The sequence below is a fragment of the Dermatophagoides farinae genome, chromosome 10 (assembly GCF_024713945.1).
Source record: "Dermatophagoides farinae isolate YC_2012a chromosome 10, ASM2471394v1, whole genome shotgun sequence".
In the NCBI taxonomy this organism is placed as follows: Eukaryota; Metazoa; Arthropoda; class Arachnida; order Sarcoptiformes; family Pyroglyphidae; genus Dermatophagoides; species Dermatophagoides farinae.
Window position 1 is genome coordinate 285,508 of NC_134686.1, and position 19,249 is coordinate 304,756.

Below are 19,249 nucleotides of genomic sequence, written 5' to 3' on the forward strand. Positions count from 1 at the left end.
TGATGATTGTTAAAATTGTTAGTCAGAAAAAAAATGAACCAAACAATTTACACATTACCAATTTAAGTGATAAAGGCGTACGATCTTTGTCTGGTAGATGCTCTTCCAAAGCGAGCACCACACAGTTGGCAATGATGGTGAGTAGGACAGCATATTCGAACACAGTGTTTATCAATGAAGGAAAAAAAATTTTTTTTACAAAATCAACATTAAGGAAATATAATCGAATTTTTTGAATTTCATCAGAATAAAAAATGTCTTTGATCCTTGAATCATTATTGTATCTCAAATATCATCATCAAATAGTTTTTTTTCGCTCATTCCATTTTCATATTAATTTCTTATCATCATCATCATGATAATCAAACAAATAGGGAAGCTAATAAGACAGATAAGAAAATAAATCTCATGAGAATCGTTCATTGAATTGAATGGAAATAATGTTTTTCCATTTTTTTTTATGAAAATTGAAAGCAATCAAGAAACGGTTGACGGAATTTCTCAATCATTGTCATTATATCGAGTGATTCAATATTATTTGGTGACGAAAAAAAAGATATCTATGAAGTTAAAGACAGATTGGATCATTGAATTGAAACGTGATCACACACACATAGGGTGTGGTGTTGAAATGATTTGTTTTTCAACATGGAATCAAAAAAAAAAATCATGTCAATCTACATCTAGTGGTTGAAATGCAACAAGCCAAAAACATCTTTTTTATATTAATTTGTAACCTGAAATCACCACAATTCAAATCATTGAATGAATTCATATTAATCAAAGAAAATGATTTTCATTCATACACACAAAAGAACAACCTAACACGACCAGTTCAGATTAATTTGTAACCTGAAATCACCACAATTCAAATCATTGAATGAATTCATATTAATCAAAGAAAATGATTTTCATTCATACACACAAAAGAACAAGAATATGACTCTTTTTGTTGCCATGCACACACACACACAAGAGAATTAATACCAAAAATGTTTTTTTTTCGAATGTGTGCGTGTGTGTGTGTGAAAATAAATAATTAATGTTCATATAATCATCATTCAGTGTTGGCCTTTCAAATTTTTTTTCTTTTGGATTTGTTTTTTTTTTTTGCAACACAAACATCCATCTATACCATAGAATTTAGGTCGATGACAAAACAGACACACACACATAAATTTTGGAAACAAATGTTTTACATATGTGTGTGTGTGTGTGTGTGCTACTATAGAAGCAGCAACAAACGTAATATGATCCAAAAGTACAAAATAAAATATCAGAAGCTACAATGATGATGACAATGAAATTTCAAATAAATAACGGTATACAAAATTTTTGTTTTTGAAATGAAAAGTCAACACATAAATTGAATAATACTGGAGATCTGAACTGAAAAACAATATACAGACTTGGCAAATATACAATGATAATAATGAAAAAAAAAGATTTATGATTGCTTGAACATGACAATCTGTGTGATCAAGTTTTGTTTTTTGATGTCGGATTTTTTTCAGTCTAATTCATGGAATAATTATTTTTATTTTTTTTTTGCTGTCGTAATGTTTGCATTTGTTTGCAACAATAAAAACTGACAGTTTTTTTTTCTCTGTCTCTCTTCTTTTGCCGGGTGCTTGCATGCATTTATCTGATGACAATGGACGACAGAATATGATGATATAGAATGGAACCAAAATTGTCACATAATGACAACAACTTTGATTGATCTGATATATATTCTATGTCTATATGAATGTTTGTGTTTTCGTTTTCTTGTGTTTGACCAGAAAACAATGTCTCATTATTTGTTTTTTGTATTTGAAATTGTTTCTTCTCTCTCTCTTTTTCGGTTTCCATTGTTCATTTGTATATTAGAATGGTTTGAAAAACAATAGAACCAAAATCTATACCGCTAATAATAATGATGATGATGATGATTTCCATTTAGATCTAAAAAACAATGGGAAATCTTTTGGCAAAAAATTCTGGCACATGTCATTATGTAGCAAATGCATGAATATGTCATTGATTTGGTTTCCATTTTTTTTTCTTTGTTTTGTGGTGATTTCTATATCGATAGAAAAAAAGAAAGAGTTGTGAATGAAAGAAGAAACTGACTACAGAATTTATCAGAACTTTTCTTCTTCTTCTTCTTCTTCTTTTCTTCATCACATACATATATTCGATCAATTTCATTCGCTTCAATGGATACAAATTGGCTGAAAAAAAAGAAACAACCAAACTTGGCTTATAAGCGAGCCACAGTATTTTTTCCGATTCAAGTGATTTTGAATTGGATCTGTGAACATTTGAAATTGGCACTTTATATATTTCTAATAATAATAAAAACATCAAATGATAAATAAAAAAAAATGAAAAAAATTTGCCCTAAATCCTACAAAACAAAAACAAAAACAAAAGCAATTTTTACTTTCGCATCCTTTTGATTTCTCTCTCTCTCTCTCTATGAAAAAATAAGCCAAAGAAAAAAAAAGAAAAAAGGCCATTAATTTATTCGGCCAAAAACAAATAGCTAAATCTAGTAGATGACAACTTTGTGTACTAACTACACTAAAATAAAATGAAAGGGCAATCGAGCCGATAGCCAAATATGACAAAACCACATATATATGAAAGGAATTTGATGGAATCAAATAACCAAAACAATTATATATATGGAAATATGCCTGACGACGACAACAGCTTGTCGTATGCATGTCATTCAATTTGAAATGGAATTATCGAAAATACAAACTTGAATCAAAATTAATGATAAAATAATTGATTCGATTGGATTGGATTGGAATTCTGACATTTTGATTTTGATTTTTTTTTTTTTTTTTTTGGTCAAAATTTTGATTATGTGTGAAAAGGATATGGCCATTCGATGATGAAACGTGTATGTCTTCTTATAAAATTATCATCAGAAAATATAAACAATGATGATGGACCTTTACCGGTGCCACCGGAACTACCGATGGTACCGGGCTGTCCAGCCGGTGGTTTACGTTTGCTTGCCATTTTTTGTGCTTCTAAGATGGCTGCAGCTTCCGGTCCATATGAACTATATAATGATGTTAAACGACGATGTCGATTATAAACACTTGGATCAACTTCACCACCGGCACCAACACCTTCGCCACTAACAGCACCAACGTTCGATACTTCAGCACTTAATGCTTGTAAACTGAAAAAAAATTTACAAAAAAAAAATGATTTATCAAGAATTGACGATAAATTTCTTTGATTGAAAATAAAAATTCCAATTATTTACGATCACATTCATATATTAATAATATATCGGGCTTATACAATCATTGTGTAAAATCAAAGTCAAAGTCATACCTGAATTGATTTTTGGTTGGATTTTATTCTAAACACAACAATAATAATGAAGGAAAAAATTTTTGGAAATCAGATCAGAATTTTTCTTACAATCCAATTTCTTATTAAATATTCATCATGTGTGTATTATGATAGCATCATGATTTTTTTTTTGCAGACTTTAAACATGTAAAAGTGTTTAATCGAATCTGAACAATAACAATTTTGAAATGGTTAAACAAAAACAATGAATATTGCACATGTTTTTTATTTTTGAATTTTTTTTTTTTTTTGAACATAATGGATTTTCATTAATCAATCAACCAATCAATCATGAAGCCCAACAAAACACATTGTATTGTTGAATGACAAAATGATGATGATGATGATGCATGTGTGTGTGATGCGTCAAAAAAAAACACGTAAATGTCATTGCACTTGAATCCAGAAAAAAAAATTGATAACGTTAAATGAAAAAGTAGTAGGCGTAAAATCAACACTGAGGAATACGATTCTATGATTCTTTATTATTTACACATTCACAACAACACACCCACCCATACACACACACAAACACACACCGACAAACACACAGAAAAACCTACACAAAAAAAAATAAAACAATCAACAATTCAACAATTCAGAAATCATCATCTTCGGCAATCAGCCGGTTAAATATTAATCGAATCAATCGTTGTTTGATTTTATTTGTGTGTGGTGTGTATTCTGGATTTTAGAAAAAAAAGAGTTTTATTTGTTGGATTCATTTTTTTTCTGGTTCGTTGGTGTTTTGGACATACGCCGAACACAACACACACACACAGAGAGAGACAAAAAATGAAAGAATGATGAATCCAGAATATATAAAAAAGCTAAACACGCATAGATTCATACACACCACATATTTCGGTCGTTTATTAGGTCGCGGCGGCTGGTCGCAGAAGTAGCAATAACGACAATAACAACAACAACAACAAAATAAAAAACAACAGCCACCGTGGTCTTCATTATGGTCGTTCTTGTCGTCGTAATCTGGTATTGGTGTTTCACACACACACACACACACACACACACACACACACACACACACACACACACACACACACACACACACACACACACTCACACACACAAACATATAACCCAAACACATACACTTGCGTTTTTTTTCTCCAAATTTCTTATTGTTCTTCATCATTTTATCATTCCAATAGCTTTTGCTTTCAATACATAGAGAGGCTATGACGACGATTTACGCATTCGCATGTTTTATTTTTTTTCTTTGTACTTTTTTTGTTGTTGTTGTTGTTTCCCGTTCTGGATCGTCAACTCAAAACGGATGGCTGTGTGTGTGTGTGTGTGAGTTAGTTTATATATTGATTTGTGAAATAACGACGAAAAAAATGAGCGAAAGTGAAAAAAAAAAATCCAAAAAAAAAAAAAAATATAACGATCCAAATATTCGAATGACGCATGAGTTATACGAGAATATTTGTTCACGATTCTCATTTCTGTTTTCATTCATTTTTTCTTTTTGGTATATATTGAATGAATATTTTTTTTTTCTTTAGAAAATTTTCATTTTCCACTACTACCCGATTCAACCGACAACCGACAATAACCAGAAAGACAATCGTCATTAGATTCTTTCCAAGTCGATACGATTATTTTGGATGGAATATATGCTACTACTACTGCTACTACTAGCTTTAGTTAGTTTTTTTTCCTAGATCCATGTTTATCAGGATAAAAATTTGTAGAAAAAGAAGCAGAATTCAGAATCGCTCATCAACACACACACACACACACACACACGCATATAGTTTAAATAACAACAACAATATCGCTGCCGACAGAGAAAAAAAAATATATCTAACCAAGCAATCCAAGAGAGTATCATAAACATACAAAAAAGTTAGCTGAAGAAAAAAAAAGTAATGAAATGGATCCATTTTTTTCTTGTAAAAAAAAGTAGAAGAAAAAAAAAACATATAAAACGACAAATGTGTAGTTTTTGTTTTGGGGAAAACTCAAAACGGCGGCTGTTGGTTTTTTTTCGATTCAATGAATCTTTAGTGGAAATATTCTTTTTTTTCTTTTTTTTTTTTGTTCGAATACATATAGTGTAAAAGAATATGAAAAAATTTGTAGCAATGGATAGTTGAAATGAAAAGTGAATCGAAAGAATTGTAAAGTTTTTTTTCTCAAGTTTTTATTCTTCTTTCGTTGCAGTTGTTGTTGACTATTTTGAATTTTTTTCTCTTTTTTTTTGCTAATTTTATCAAGTTGACCTGAAAGTATTACTGTTTTTTTTTCTGCAAAAAGAAAAGTAAATTTATGGAACAATCATTTTCATGCAATCACAAATAAATGGGTTTTCCACAGCCAACAACAAAAAAAATTTTTTTTTTTTATGATAACGTAGAATCTCGATCCAATGAAACTTGGTTGGCATAACTTTGTTTTATTTGTTTGTTTGTTTGATTTTAGAAAATATTCAATGATGATGATGAACACACACGCACACAAACACATGATATATAGAGGGCAGCAATCGTTTGTGAATAAAAAAAAATAATCAAGATATTCAAGAGTCAATTGCTAGCGGTATATTTGCGGATATATTTTTTCCATTCTCGGTCAGATTCTTGGGTGGCAATAGATTTATTCATTCATTCATTTTTTTCTAATTCAATTTTCATGTTATAGAATATTGCAGTAACCACCATCTAGTGGATGAGAATCAAACTTTTTGTTTTTGTTTTTTTTTTTTTTTTTTTTGATTAATTTCTCTCACCATTCACTGTTATTGTAAACCCAATACCTATCTATTGATATCTGGGCAACGGAAATTTAAAACCGACCGACCGTATTTATTATTAAATGGAATAATGTGAAATTCAAAAAATTGTCATGAAAAAAACACACACACACAAAACATGATTGTCATTGTCATTGTGATTGAATTTTTGCCGTTTTCAAAAAAAAAAACAAAAGAATTTCATTTTGTTCGTCATGATAAATTAATTCAAAATTAAAATTTTTCAATTGTTCTGTTTCTCGCATTCTAAATTTGACACAAACACAAAAGATGATTACAAAAAAAAATTTTCGAGAATTCATTTCTCATGATATACACTTGTATAATAATCATGTTATGACACCATCGATACATATACATACCTAACACGTCTGAATGATAATTTTTCTTTAGCTTTGCCATCGATCGATAATTTTCGATCATGTTTATCCGATGTTTGTTTGTCAATAAATTTAACCAATTTTGGTGATTCCAATATTACACCGGTATAAGAATCATTAAATTCATTCAGTTTTTTATTCAATTGTTTTTGTTGATGATGATCCAAATAACCAGGTGTAGCCGGTATTGGTGGTGATGGCGATTGAATCAATGATTGATTCTTTAAAGAAGATTGTTGTTGTTGATTTGACTGTGATCGATGATGATATGGTGATGATGATTGATGTGTGGTTTCATTCAATAAACTTCCGCTTGTAGTTGTTAATGATGTACTTCGTCGTCGTGAAGATTTTGAACGAAAACTATCGTTAGTACCACCACCACCACCACCACCAGCACCGCTACCGGTATCATTTGCGCCACGTCTTCTTTGTAGATTACGGCGAAATGATGAAACCGTTTCCATATTACGCTTTTTCATGCGTACACTATATGATCGTACGTGTAACATTTTGATGTCTGATGTTTTATCTTTTTTTTTTATTTTAATCTCTTAATAATCTTGATGACATGATGATAGAATATTGAATTTTAAATTATTAAGCAACAAAAAAAATTTTCAAGCTCGTTTTAATATGTAAAATTAAGATAAATCAAAGGCTTAGTAGTAGTAGTAGTTGACACATTGTTATCGTCGATGTAGGCTATAATTGATGATGATATTCACTTTGACAAAAAAAAAATATAATGAAATTTCACAATTATGAACCAATGTGAATGCAAAAGAAAAAGCAAAATTACAAATTAAAATGAAAAGCATCGTTTTTTTTTTGATTACACATTTCATTAATTTAGGCAACAAGATGTTGCTGTTGCTGTTGTTGTTGTTGTTGCTGCTGAAACATGTGTACTGGGGTTTCGTATGGCAACAAACAAAAAAAAATAATTGGAAATGAAAAATTTTTCATTAACAACCAAAATGAATGAATAAACAAACCAGAAAAAAAAATAAGATCCATTAGTGACGGTAAAATAAATATCATAATCAAACTAGATCGTCATCATTATTACCATGAAAAGTTGAAAATCAGGATAAAATAAAATAGAGATTAAATGATCAACGAAAATCGAAAATCTAATTTATCATTACACGATGACGATTTCAATGATTCTTTTATCCCTGCATCTCTTCATTTGAATCAACCAAGCGGATGATGATGATGAATAATGATAATGATTACAAAAGAGCAAATGAAAACCTGTTTTCAATCAATAATTGATTATTTTCTGTTGTTAAAATTTTTTTCTAAATATTCACCAATTTGGACACAACGGAGGAAAGAATCGATACTTAGCTAACATGCAAGTGTTAACAAAATCATTATCATCATCATTACTACTACACTAAAGTGCATGTTCAACAAACAATTATTGAACAGAATCAAAGCCAAAACAAAGCTAGCAATCAACGGAATTCTAAAGTCGGCAAAAAAAAATTCCAATGATGAAAACGATGGCCATTTTTAAAGGAAATCAAATTGATTTGTTTCACAGATACACAACTAACAGAAAAAAATTGGCTATGATCCTAAATGTTGGCTTGTCTATCGAATGAACTTTCCATCATATATCACTGTTTCTGGCTATCTTTCTTTCTCAGATGATTTGTATTCACTATGATTTTAGGTACAGTAATAATTCAAGATTATTTGAAGATTAGAAAAAATTATGTCATACAAAAATAATTTCTGTCTGTTTGCACAAAGTGCAGCGAACAAAAAAAAAATGACTTCCAGCAAAAATTAAGCTCACTATAAAAAAAAACATTCATTCACAAGAAAAGAAAAAAAAATTGAAAAGGAAAAAGAATACATTGTGTATATATATATTGAACCAGAAAGTGAAACCAGGAAATGGAGACTAATCATAAAAATGGTATACAATTTTGTTGAATGGAAATGAAAAAAAAATTGGTGGATAGAATCTTTTTTTTGGAAGATTTTTTTTTCAATTTAAAACTCAGTGTCTAAAAAAAAAATGAAACAAGATGTTATCCACTATATACAGACAAATTGGATAAGTGAAAAAAAAACTGACCAGCTTGTGAATGAAGTGAAGATGAAAAAAAAACGTAAAATTCAATTGCAGAAAAAATCCTCTTTAACTAATTTTTTGTTCGAAACAGCAACAACAACAACAACATCAGCAACAAGAAAAAAAATTTGAAGCAACAAAAATGGAAAAAATATTGATTCAAAATAATTTACCTCGAGGTGATAAATATCATCATTATCATCATCATCATCATTATTAATTGGACAATGATGATTGATAAATAAATATTGACACCCATCATTTGTCGTTGGATTTTCTGTTTTGTCGTGTTGTTTTCACTAAATTCAATTTTTCAGCAAATATAACACAATATTGAACATGAAAAAAAACAATGCGATGAATGTATTGTTGTTTGATGATGATGATGGTGATGATGCTGATATTGACAATTATTTGTTGTTATTATGTGATGATTTTTATTTTTTTATTGCTACTTGCCATTATCACTTAGAATTTTCACCTTAGAATTATTTCATTCATCAATGCGATGTGCATGTAACAATGGGCCATCAATTTTCTATTATAAATTGATGATGATGAAGATGATTACCATTCAAGTTTATTCATCCGTAGAGAGAATAAAGCGAAGATGATGATAAGTATTTGATTCATATTCTTCTAGTCGAATTGGTCAATAGATTGGTCATCAGATTCTTTTATTCTTTGAACAAAGAATATATTGACTTTTACATTGGTTTGGATTTCTTTTTTTTTTGAATCATCCAATTTAATGATGGAAGTAACACCATCAGTATTTTTGTTAGTGTAAACTGTCGAACTATATAAATTGGGAAAATTCAATTGAATCATGATGCCATTACGGAAAGGAGAAACACAACAACAACAACAACACTAATTTCACGAGAACCAATTGAACTATGTAAAAGAAATTAAGATTTTTTTTGATTTTCCCCTTTTGAAAACCGAAATCAAAAAAAAAATCCAAGTCAAGTAACAACAAAAAAATGCCTTAATCCATTGATGAATTGATGCAACATGAAAAAAAAAACAACAACAGCAAAAAAAAAACATTTTTGCATTCTGAATATTGGATTCTTTTCGTTAGTTCAACAATATTCGATCCTGTTTTTTTCTCATTTCTCTTCTCTTTTTCGAAAATCGATTCAATTGCCAATTTATTGTCTCTCAAAACGAAACACAAAAAAATAGAAGAAAAAGAAAAGAATATTCTTCTCCATTTTACTGAGAGATTGATTATATTATATTGGTTTTTTTTATAATTTTGGCAAAAATGCAAAACATATGCATTCTTTGTGTGTTTGTTTGCTGCTTGGTTGGTCTTAGAAATGATGTTTTTGGTTATGTTTTTCATTCTCTTTTTTTTTGCTTGTTATTCATTCATCAATGACTATGTGTGTGTGTGTGTTTCTGCGTTACAATATTTCTTTCATCATCAATGTTTTTTCTATTTCATTTATGGAAAAAAAAAGATTTTCATTTTTTTTCCATTCTCCTAGCTACAAGTTCAAGAACAGAATTTACACAGAATGCACACAAATTGGATATATATGAAATCTATAGCTCATCATCATAATCATGATGATGACGTTGTTATAGTTGTAGTTGTTTTATTTGCAAAAAAAAACCTGTGTGTGTGTGCGTATCTTTCATTTGATTATCATCATCATTTTTGGTTTGGAACAAGTAAAAATGATGAAAATTGTCAGCAAAAATTCAAAATTTGTCATTCCATTTTGAATTTTGAATTTTTTTTCTTTTTTTTGCAAAACAGAAAAATGTATCAATTTCACTTTATTTTACTTTTTTTTGTTTGTTTCATTCATTCATTCGTCTATTGTTAGCATTTTTTTGTTATGTTTGGAGAGACAAAATTTGTATTCAGATTTCAATATAAAAGGAGCCCGAAGGAAATTTTCATTTACACTGTACTGTCTTTTTTTTTGTTCTTTATTTTTAGTTCCACCATCATAACTTGATGTCTTTATTTCAAGATTCATTCCATTTCATTCATTCATCCGTTGATTCATCACCATCATATATTTTTTTTCCCATCATATAAAAAGAAATTGATAGAAAGTAAATGTGGATGTGATGGATGAAATGAAATGAAATGAAAATAAAGAAAAAACATCATCGATGATGCTATGTAAACGGGGAAAGAATAAGTTTCTCTCTCTCTCTGTCATCGATTCTCACATGGTGGATAGATGACAGATATCGTTATGAAAGAGACCAAGACGATTTTCGTCATCATTACAGGTTGAAGAAAGAGAAAGAGAAAAGAGAAAGGACAAGAATTTTTTTTTCTTTCACCCACAAAATATATGGTCCAAACAAAAATATTTTGTATTGATGAAATGTTGAAAAACGGGTGATAATAATGTTGAATGCAATGAGTGAAAAAAAATAAAGAATTTTTGTTGAATAAACAAAAAGTATGAGATTCATAAAATAAAATTTTCATCTTCTTCTTCTTCTTTTTCTTCAATCATATGAACACGGGTCATTGAAATCAAAAGAACCGTAACGAATAATTGAATATACGAAAATGAAAGGAAAAAAAAAATTTACATCAAACAACTATTCTGGGCACATATGTTCAACGAGAAAAACAAACCAATGAGGAATCTTATACGATTCTTTTGTTGCTTGTTTGTTATTTGCTGTTGTTTGTCATCATCATCATCATCATCATCAAAACATGGGACAAGTAAACAAAAACATGGGAAAAAAAGAATCTTTTTTTTTCATTGAAAGAAGAAACAAAACAAAAATCAAAACCTATTGCTAAATGCCAAATTCAAACACATACACACACACACACTGTTAACATAAACAATAAAATGATGATTGGGATGAACGAAAAATCATATCAGAAAAATTCTGTGTACACACACACACACACATTGTAGTAAACAAGAATATGATGGCAATAAAAAAGGGGTTAAAACAATCAAAATAAGAATGATGTCAAAAAAAAATTGATTTTCATAATCATCATCGTCAATATTCATAGATGAAAGAGATTCAACAAAAAAACAATTAATGGTTGTAAGTTGGATTTTGTGAAAAAAAAGACACGCAACTAGAAAAATATAGAAATCACCATCATTGCCATTATCGATGTTGTTGTTGTTGTTGTTGTCGTCGTTGAAAATGAATATAACTTTTTTGGATGTCGACAAAAAAAAACAGAACAGAACAGATTGATATATGGAAAAAAATTACATAATACACACACGAACACATGCACAAAAAAATGGAACACAACACAATTGGAATTTTCGCACATTAACAGTCCATAAGAATTAATGTGGATTTTGTGTGTGTGTGGAACAAATAAAATAGAAAAAAAGGCAAAAGGAATTTCGTTGTTATTCGTTTTTTTTCTTTCTTTCTCTCTCTCACACACACACATATTCATTGAATTGGGAATTGGATTTATATTGCAAAAATGGACATAAATATCGAATCAAATCAAAAAGAAAAAGAACTTGCATTACGGACAACAAAAAAGGTTTGGCGCCCAACCTGCAAATGCCAAATAACAACAACATACTGTGTTTACATGTGTTAATAAAAGTAACACAAACACACACACACACACACATAATTGAAAACAGTAGCAGACCACACAGTGAAGAAAGATACGATTTCTTCATAATAATTATCATCATCATCACTATCATCTCGAATTCATTCCTGTATTGTAACATTTAGCATTTGAACATGATGTTGGGGATGATCGATGAATAATTGTGCGCCTGTGCATACAACAACCTGAACAAAAGTAACAAAAATTCATCAATTCATGCGCAGATTTTATTTTTGCAGACAAAAAATGATTTTGTTTGAATATTTAACCAAGAATATATCCTAGTATAAAATCCACACTAACAAGATGTTAATAATGTGTGCCTAAAACATCTTGTTGTTTCAAGATACAACACAAACGCAAGTAGTGGGTATTCGAAGAATGTAAGCTTTTTCTGGAAAAAAATATCAATCCCGGAAAAGAATCAAGAAAAAAATTTTGAAAGAATCATAAGAGGCTTGAATCTATTCACAATCTCTTAATCTCTATCTATTTAATAATAATGTCCTGTTATCATCATCATCATCATCATAATCATAATGATGATATTCGGTAGTCGATGATAGAATATATATTTTTATATCTAAATCAGAAGAATATATAGAATATTTAATGAACACTCAAACACAAAGAGATTCTGATTGATATTCAAGCAGATTCGCTGTGATAAAATTGTCAAAAAAAAACTTTACTTTTTTTCTGTATAAAATAAAAGACTATAATAATAAAAAGAGATGTAATGTAATAAATTTTTATATTTTGAAAAACTTTGTTTAGAATTTTATTTCAGACGAACAAAATCCGGAACAGCTTTTATTAATTTTGTTCATTTAATAGCATCTTTTATGATCAGTTTTTTCTATATCTAAACTATGAAAACTAGGTTATTACAACCATTATTACAATCGATGAGAATGGAATTAATTTTATTGAAAATGATCAACAATCCATTATTATAATGATGAATGGTGATTTACATTTTTTTTCAATGTGTTCAATATATATGAATTTAATGTGATTGAAGAGAAAAAAAACGAAATGCAATTTTTTTTTGTTGAAAAAAATGAATTTCTAGAAAAATTCACAAATCAAACACAATTACAAAAAAAAAAAAATTAACGTTTCAAACAGAAAAAAAAGTTTCAAGCTTTTCTTCCTATATATAAACGACACACATAAATGGAAAAAGGATTTTCACTCTTGTTTTTTCGTTTCGTTTCAACGTTTTGTTTGTTTTTTTTTCATACATAGATGCACAAAATAATTCTGTAAATTAAATCGCCTTAAACCAAAAGTTTTGAATGAAAAACGACCGATAATTCTTGATCCTGGAACCAAATTTTTTTTAGGCTCCTCTTTCTGAAAACCAAAAACAGAATTTGTTTTCATTTCCAAAAAGTGTTTTGTCTATCTATGACAATGACTCACACGAATCAAATGTGACAACAACAACAACAAAAACAAAAAAAAAACGGGAATGTCAATCCAAAAACTGTCACATACACATAAATTAATAGAAGATATGAATTTTGCAAACTTTGACTTTTGTTTTCTTATGGCTACAATGACTGAATTACAACAAAAAGGACGACAGAAAAAGCCCATATATTCATTATTGATTCTTGTGATCGAACATTGATTATTAAATAAATAGAAAAAAAAATTGCTACTCACGCAATATCTTCCAACTTCATTCCTTTTAAACGTGAGTGCAATAATGCACAGGTTCGTTGATCAGATATTTCAACAGCACGTCGACGTTGTCGAAAACGTGTAGGTGGTATACCTTCACCAGTCGATATTGACATTCGTGATGATTGTCGTCTTGTTTGACTAGGTGCCGGTGATTTCGATGCGGTCTGACGATTATTATTATTAATGTTGTTGCTACCTGATTGATTTGATTCAATTGTCGATTGTTTACGAATTCGAACCGTTCCACCGGTATCTGATGTTTCCTTTGAATCACGATAACTATCTTGGCTTTGGAGCCTTCTTCTTGGATGTACGCCATCACCATTTTCATCATTATCATCCGGTTCTGTAGCACCACCACCACCACCAGAAATATCTGGTTCAATCATCGATAACCTATGTTGATTCGATGCTGATGATCCTCTACGACGGCCAATATGGCGACTACCACTGACACCAATCATTGTTGTCGTTGTGGTTTATCTTTTTTTCTTTTATTTTTTGCCGTCGTCTACGTTTTCGTTTTAGTTGTTTAGTAACGGTCATCCACAATGGTTATGATTTTTTTTTGCCAGAAAAAAAATAAACAAAAAAATCATATGATGTGTTCTATTATATATTTGAATAATTCTGATAATTTGGATATGGAAATTTTTCTTTTTCTCTCAACAACAACAACAAAAAATGGTTGTGAATCAAGAAACTTTTTGTCGAAATGTGAGGAAACTATTTTTAAAAAATGAGAATAAAAAGAGAATAAAAAAATTAGAATATATTTCAGCTATAAATGAATTCCCAAGAAAGCAAAAAGTAAACAGAAAAAAAATTTACCTGAAAATAGAATGAAATGAAATAAAAGCAAGCAAGCAAACAGAAAAATGTATAGGATGATGATGATGATGAAAATTGATTCAACTCGATTTTTTCGATAATCAAATCATCAATGAGATTTAGTTGTTGTGATTTGCATCGGAAATTTTAAATGGAAATGATGAAATGGAGAAGGCACTGGTGTATTGTATTGTATTGTATCTGATGAAATGAAAGTATTGAATCTTGAAATTTGAATGATGATGACGATGATGATAAATTTTTACATTAGCTACTGTCGCTAGTGTCAGCAATTTTTACAATAAAAACAAATGATGTTATATTTCCGGATAGAAAAACAGGTGAGTGCCAATAATAAAATCAGGTCACAGAATTCTATCAAAGATAATGATCATCATTTCATTTGAAGACAATTTGTTGATTGCAAAACGGCAATGATATTTGATATAATGATGAGATGATCTTTCATCTCATTAAAAATAAAATGATGACGGTACAACGAACGAAAACATGAAATATGAAACGAATGCGGGATGAGTCAATTTGTTCGAAATGAAATTTTCTCTATAAATCACCGATGAATTTATTGTTGTTTGTTCTCAATCAAACATGATATAGATCTAGATCATCATCATTATTAGCGTTTGTCGTTGGACGAAAAAATCGTTATAGTTGACTTGCGAAATTATTATCCACAACACAAGGCAGGTGTCTCTTGAATTTGATTTCCAATTCATTTTTGATCATTTCTGTACAACATTTGCGAATTCATATTCATTATTTGTGTGTGGTTTGTATCGATTTGGCATTATTAGTTGTCGACAAAAGCCTTTTTCGTTTTTTCTTCATTATTGTTGTTCATCATCATCATCATAATAATCACAAAATTTCCAAATTTAACTTTTCACTGGCTTCGTGTTTTGTGCACTCAATTTTTCGATAAAGATTGCATCCAAGGTGATGGAATTATTTTTCTTACTTTCTTCTTTTATTAATCAATTTAAAAATTCAAAAGAAACAGGCTTTATTTCGGTGCAACTGAAGATTAAAATTTCCAAAGAATTTTTTCAATATTTCAATATAATCATTATCCGTATTTTCGTTGGTCGCCGAAATAGAAATTTCATTCCATTTCAATTCACTTTTGAACAAATGTAAAATGAGAATTTAATCGGATCATTACTTTAATTTGTTTTTGTTTTCATATATCTCTGGATATTTGGTTTCATGCCTGATTATCACCAATGAGAAAAAACCAAAAAACAAAAACAAAACAAAAAAAATGAATTCGGGCGTTGGTTACAATATTATTTGTGTGTTTGTGTGTGTGGAAATTTGTATTTGAAATGCAGCATGAACGATTTCGAAATGAATTATTTCTAAATTAGGGCAGTTTTGAATCATCATAATCATCGTGGCCACATAATCAGAACAATAAATTATAGGCTGATAAAAAAACGGATTTGATTTTGGTTTTTCCATTCATCTTTGAACCTAAAATGGAGAAAAAAAATTAAAAAAAAAATCAGATGAAAAGAATAAATTAGTAATAATAAAAAACAAAAAATAAAAACACAATACTGCCATCTAGTACGGCTAATTAGAATCAAATCAAACATTTTATTATTTTCGATACTAGATGGCATTGAAAAAAAAATTCAGGAATCTAGTTTTTTTTTCCATTATTTTTGTTACAATAAGCCCACAAAATGGACGGAAACTTTTTGTTTTGTTTTGTTTTGATAAATTCATGACCCAAATATATGTGGAATAATGATCATCAAAAAATTATCAAACATAATGCATACACACATCTGTCACATACACATGCACATGTATGATACAAATGAAATGAATGTGTATATAAAATAAGCATCAAAGAACATTTTTATTACATTTCCAATAAGTAAAATGATTGATTACATAAAAATATTTTGTCAAACTATGGCAACTTTAGACCAGTATTGTCATTCTGTTGCTGTTGTTGTTGTCGTTGTTGATCTACGTATTCATCTACTTTTAATATATATTCAAATCAATTTCAAGCACATTTTTAATTTAATGGTCAGTTGTAATTTTTTTTTCTCTCTTCTTCCATCGAAAATGTAATAAATTGTCAAATGTGAATCGAATCGATTTGTTGTTTGGAATAGAACAAAACAAAACGGGAAAAAAAATAAATAAATTCCACTCTCACAAATAAATCATAAGAATTTGAAATGAGAAAATATAAGTGGCATATGTGAAAGGAAATAGGATTATCATGATAATTTTGTATTTGTGATTTCTGAAGCAATCTTTTCGTCAGAATGAATTTGTTAATCGAGGTGTCACTGTATTTAGATTTAAAAAAATTTAATTCTATAGAATGGATCTGCACAAAAAAAACTGTCAAAAGTTTGACATTTGTAAGTGGAAATAAGTCCCAAAAAAAAAAAAAAAAATCAATCCAAACCAAACTAAAAAAAACATTTAGTTTGGAGTTTATCGCATTGTAAATTACACGCAGCATCTCAAATGACTACCAATGATGATGATGATGACACACACACTCATGTACTACACACTAATGTAATTGCAAACAAAGAATCTGATTTCAGAACATATAATATGAAGAATAAACTTGTCTTTAACATTCACATCATTTTCATTTTTTCATGTTGTTTGTTGTTTGTCATCATTTTTTTTTTGTTTAGTGATATTACAAATACATTTTCTCATTTTAATTTCAATAATAATACATGACTACATATGTGCGTGTGTATGAATGTCATTTCTGTTGTTGACCAGATTTTGGTCATTTTTTTTTTTGGTATTTGAAGATTTTTTTTTTGTTGAAGAAAAAAAAACTTATTCTTGATGTCATGTCTAGAATCAATCGGATTCATACATTTATATTATATATGGAAATTTGAATTCAATTTTTCTCTTATAATAATCACATGAAAATCAAAATTTGATCAAAAAAATTTTTTTTTTATGTCGAGACAAGAAAAAAAAACGACGATTATATAATAATATTTGTAGTCATTAACATTACCATAATCATCGTCGCCGATGACATGGACAGCAACAACAAGATTTTATTCCTTTTTTTTATTATCATTTCACAATCATGGTAATTATTTTAATAATAGACATTCACATTGTCATTGACATTTTTGTTGTTGTTGCATGGACATAATCAGATCAGTAGTTTGTTGAATTATATACTAATTTTAATGGAGAAAATAAAACTATATCTGTTGTCATTAACAACAACAACAACGACAATATATTCTTATTATAATTAAATTGTATGTAATGATGATGATGATGATGATAATTTTTATTCTTTTTTGGTACCCCGGAAGTGATGCGAACAACAAAAAAAAAGTATTAAACAAACAAAACTAATCATTTGAAAAAGCCAAAGTTTTTTCAAGTGATATATTAAAAAAAAAATGAACAGTTTATCGTTTTCATCGATAAACTGATATATTATGATTTTCGTACATCATTCATCCATCCAAACTGAAAAATGATGAATGCCAAAAAACAAAAGTAAATTGAATTGAAAAATTGGTTCTACACACACACACACATACATACACATTATATAACTGGAAACAAAATTCTTTACAGTTGTTGGTTGACAACAATAAATGATATATAGGGTGTGGCATGAATGAGAGAGCAAGTGAGAATAGATTCAGATAATTTTTTTTTTTTTTGTTCATTCTCGACATGCTATGAATATTTATTATTATTAGTACAAAACAAGTAGAAAAAAAGGGGTGAATGAAATTTTTTTTTTGTTTGTTTGTCGAGGGCTGTCAAAAATGATAATTATTAGTTTCACAGAGAGAGAGAGAAAGGGAGAGGGAGAGACTTGATATGAATATATAAAAAAAAAACAACAACTACATCTACTCGTGCAAATCAAACTTAACAACGTATGTATATCTGGATTCCAAAAAAAAAAATTCCACTTCATTTTAATCCTGAATTAAGCTTCAATGACCATAATGATAATTATGTATAAATGTAAACAGATGTTGATTGAAACAAAAATTCGTCATTTTTTTCTCATTTCTGTAATATTCAATATTGAAAACGGATTATTCTCGTGTATTTGAATTTAATTTAATGATGAAAAAGTATTTTTTTTTTTTTTTTGATAAAAAAGAATGAAAAACCCGTTGATACAAATTGTTATGCAATACGTATTAATGAATTGGGTTTTGAATGGAAAATTTTTTTTTCAATGAGCTACGAATTTTCATTTCATTCATTCATTCATTCATTCAAGTCACAAGATAATGATTGTGGTGATGAAAACGTAATGTAACAGAGTAACGAAAATGATGATGATGATGATTATAAACTTCATTAATATTAATGGTCTATTATGGAGAAATTATGCAAATTTAACGATACATAGAGAGAGAGAGACAGAGAGAGAGTGGAAAAACCCGATTCTAGAAAAAAAGATACTTTTTTCGGATGAGCCAATGAAAAAAAAATGT

General features: G+C 28.9%; 1 protein-coding gene across 1 annotated transcript in view; it reads right to left on the reverse strand.

The window, feature by feature from the left end:
* Positions 1-7,072: 7,072 nt before the first annotated feature.
* Positions 7,073-19,249, reverse strand: part of LOC142597839 (uncharacterized) — a 39,227-nt gene continuing 27,050 nt past the window's right edge. Inside the window, exons 3-6 of the mRNA XM_075734450.1 lie at positions 14,742-16,235; positions 13,890-14,636; positions 8,791-9,416; positions 7,073-7,249 (exon numbers count right to left, since the gene is read on the reverse strand). Coding sequence (XP_075590565.1) covers positions 9,257-9,416; positions 13,890-14,374 — 645 coding nt within the window. The 5' untranslated portion in view covers positions 14,375-14,636; positions 14,742-16,235 and the 3' untranslated portion in view covers positions 7,073-7,249; positions 8,791-9,256. The remainder of the gene's footprint in view (positions 7,250-8,790; positions 9,417-13,889; positions 14,637-14,741; positions 16,236-19,249) is intronic.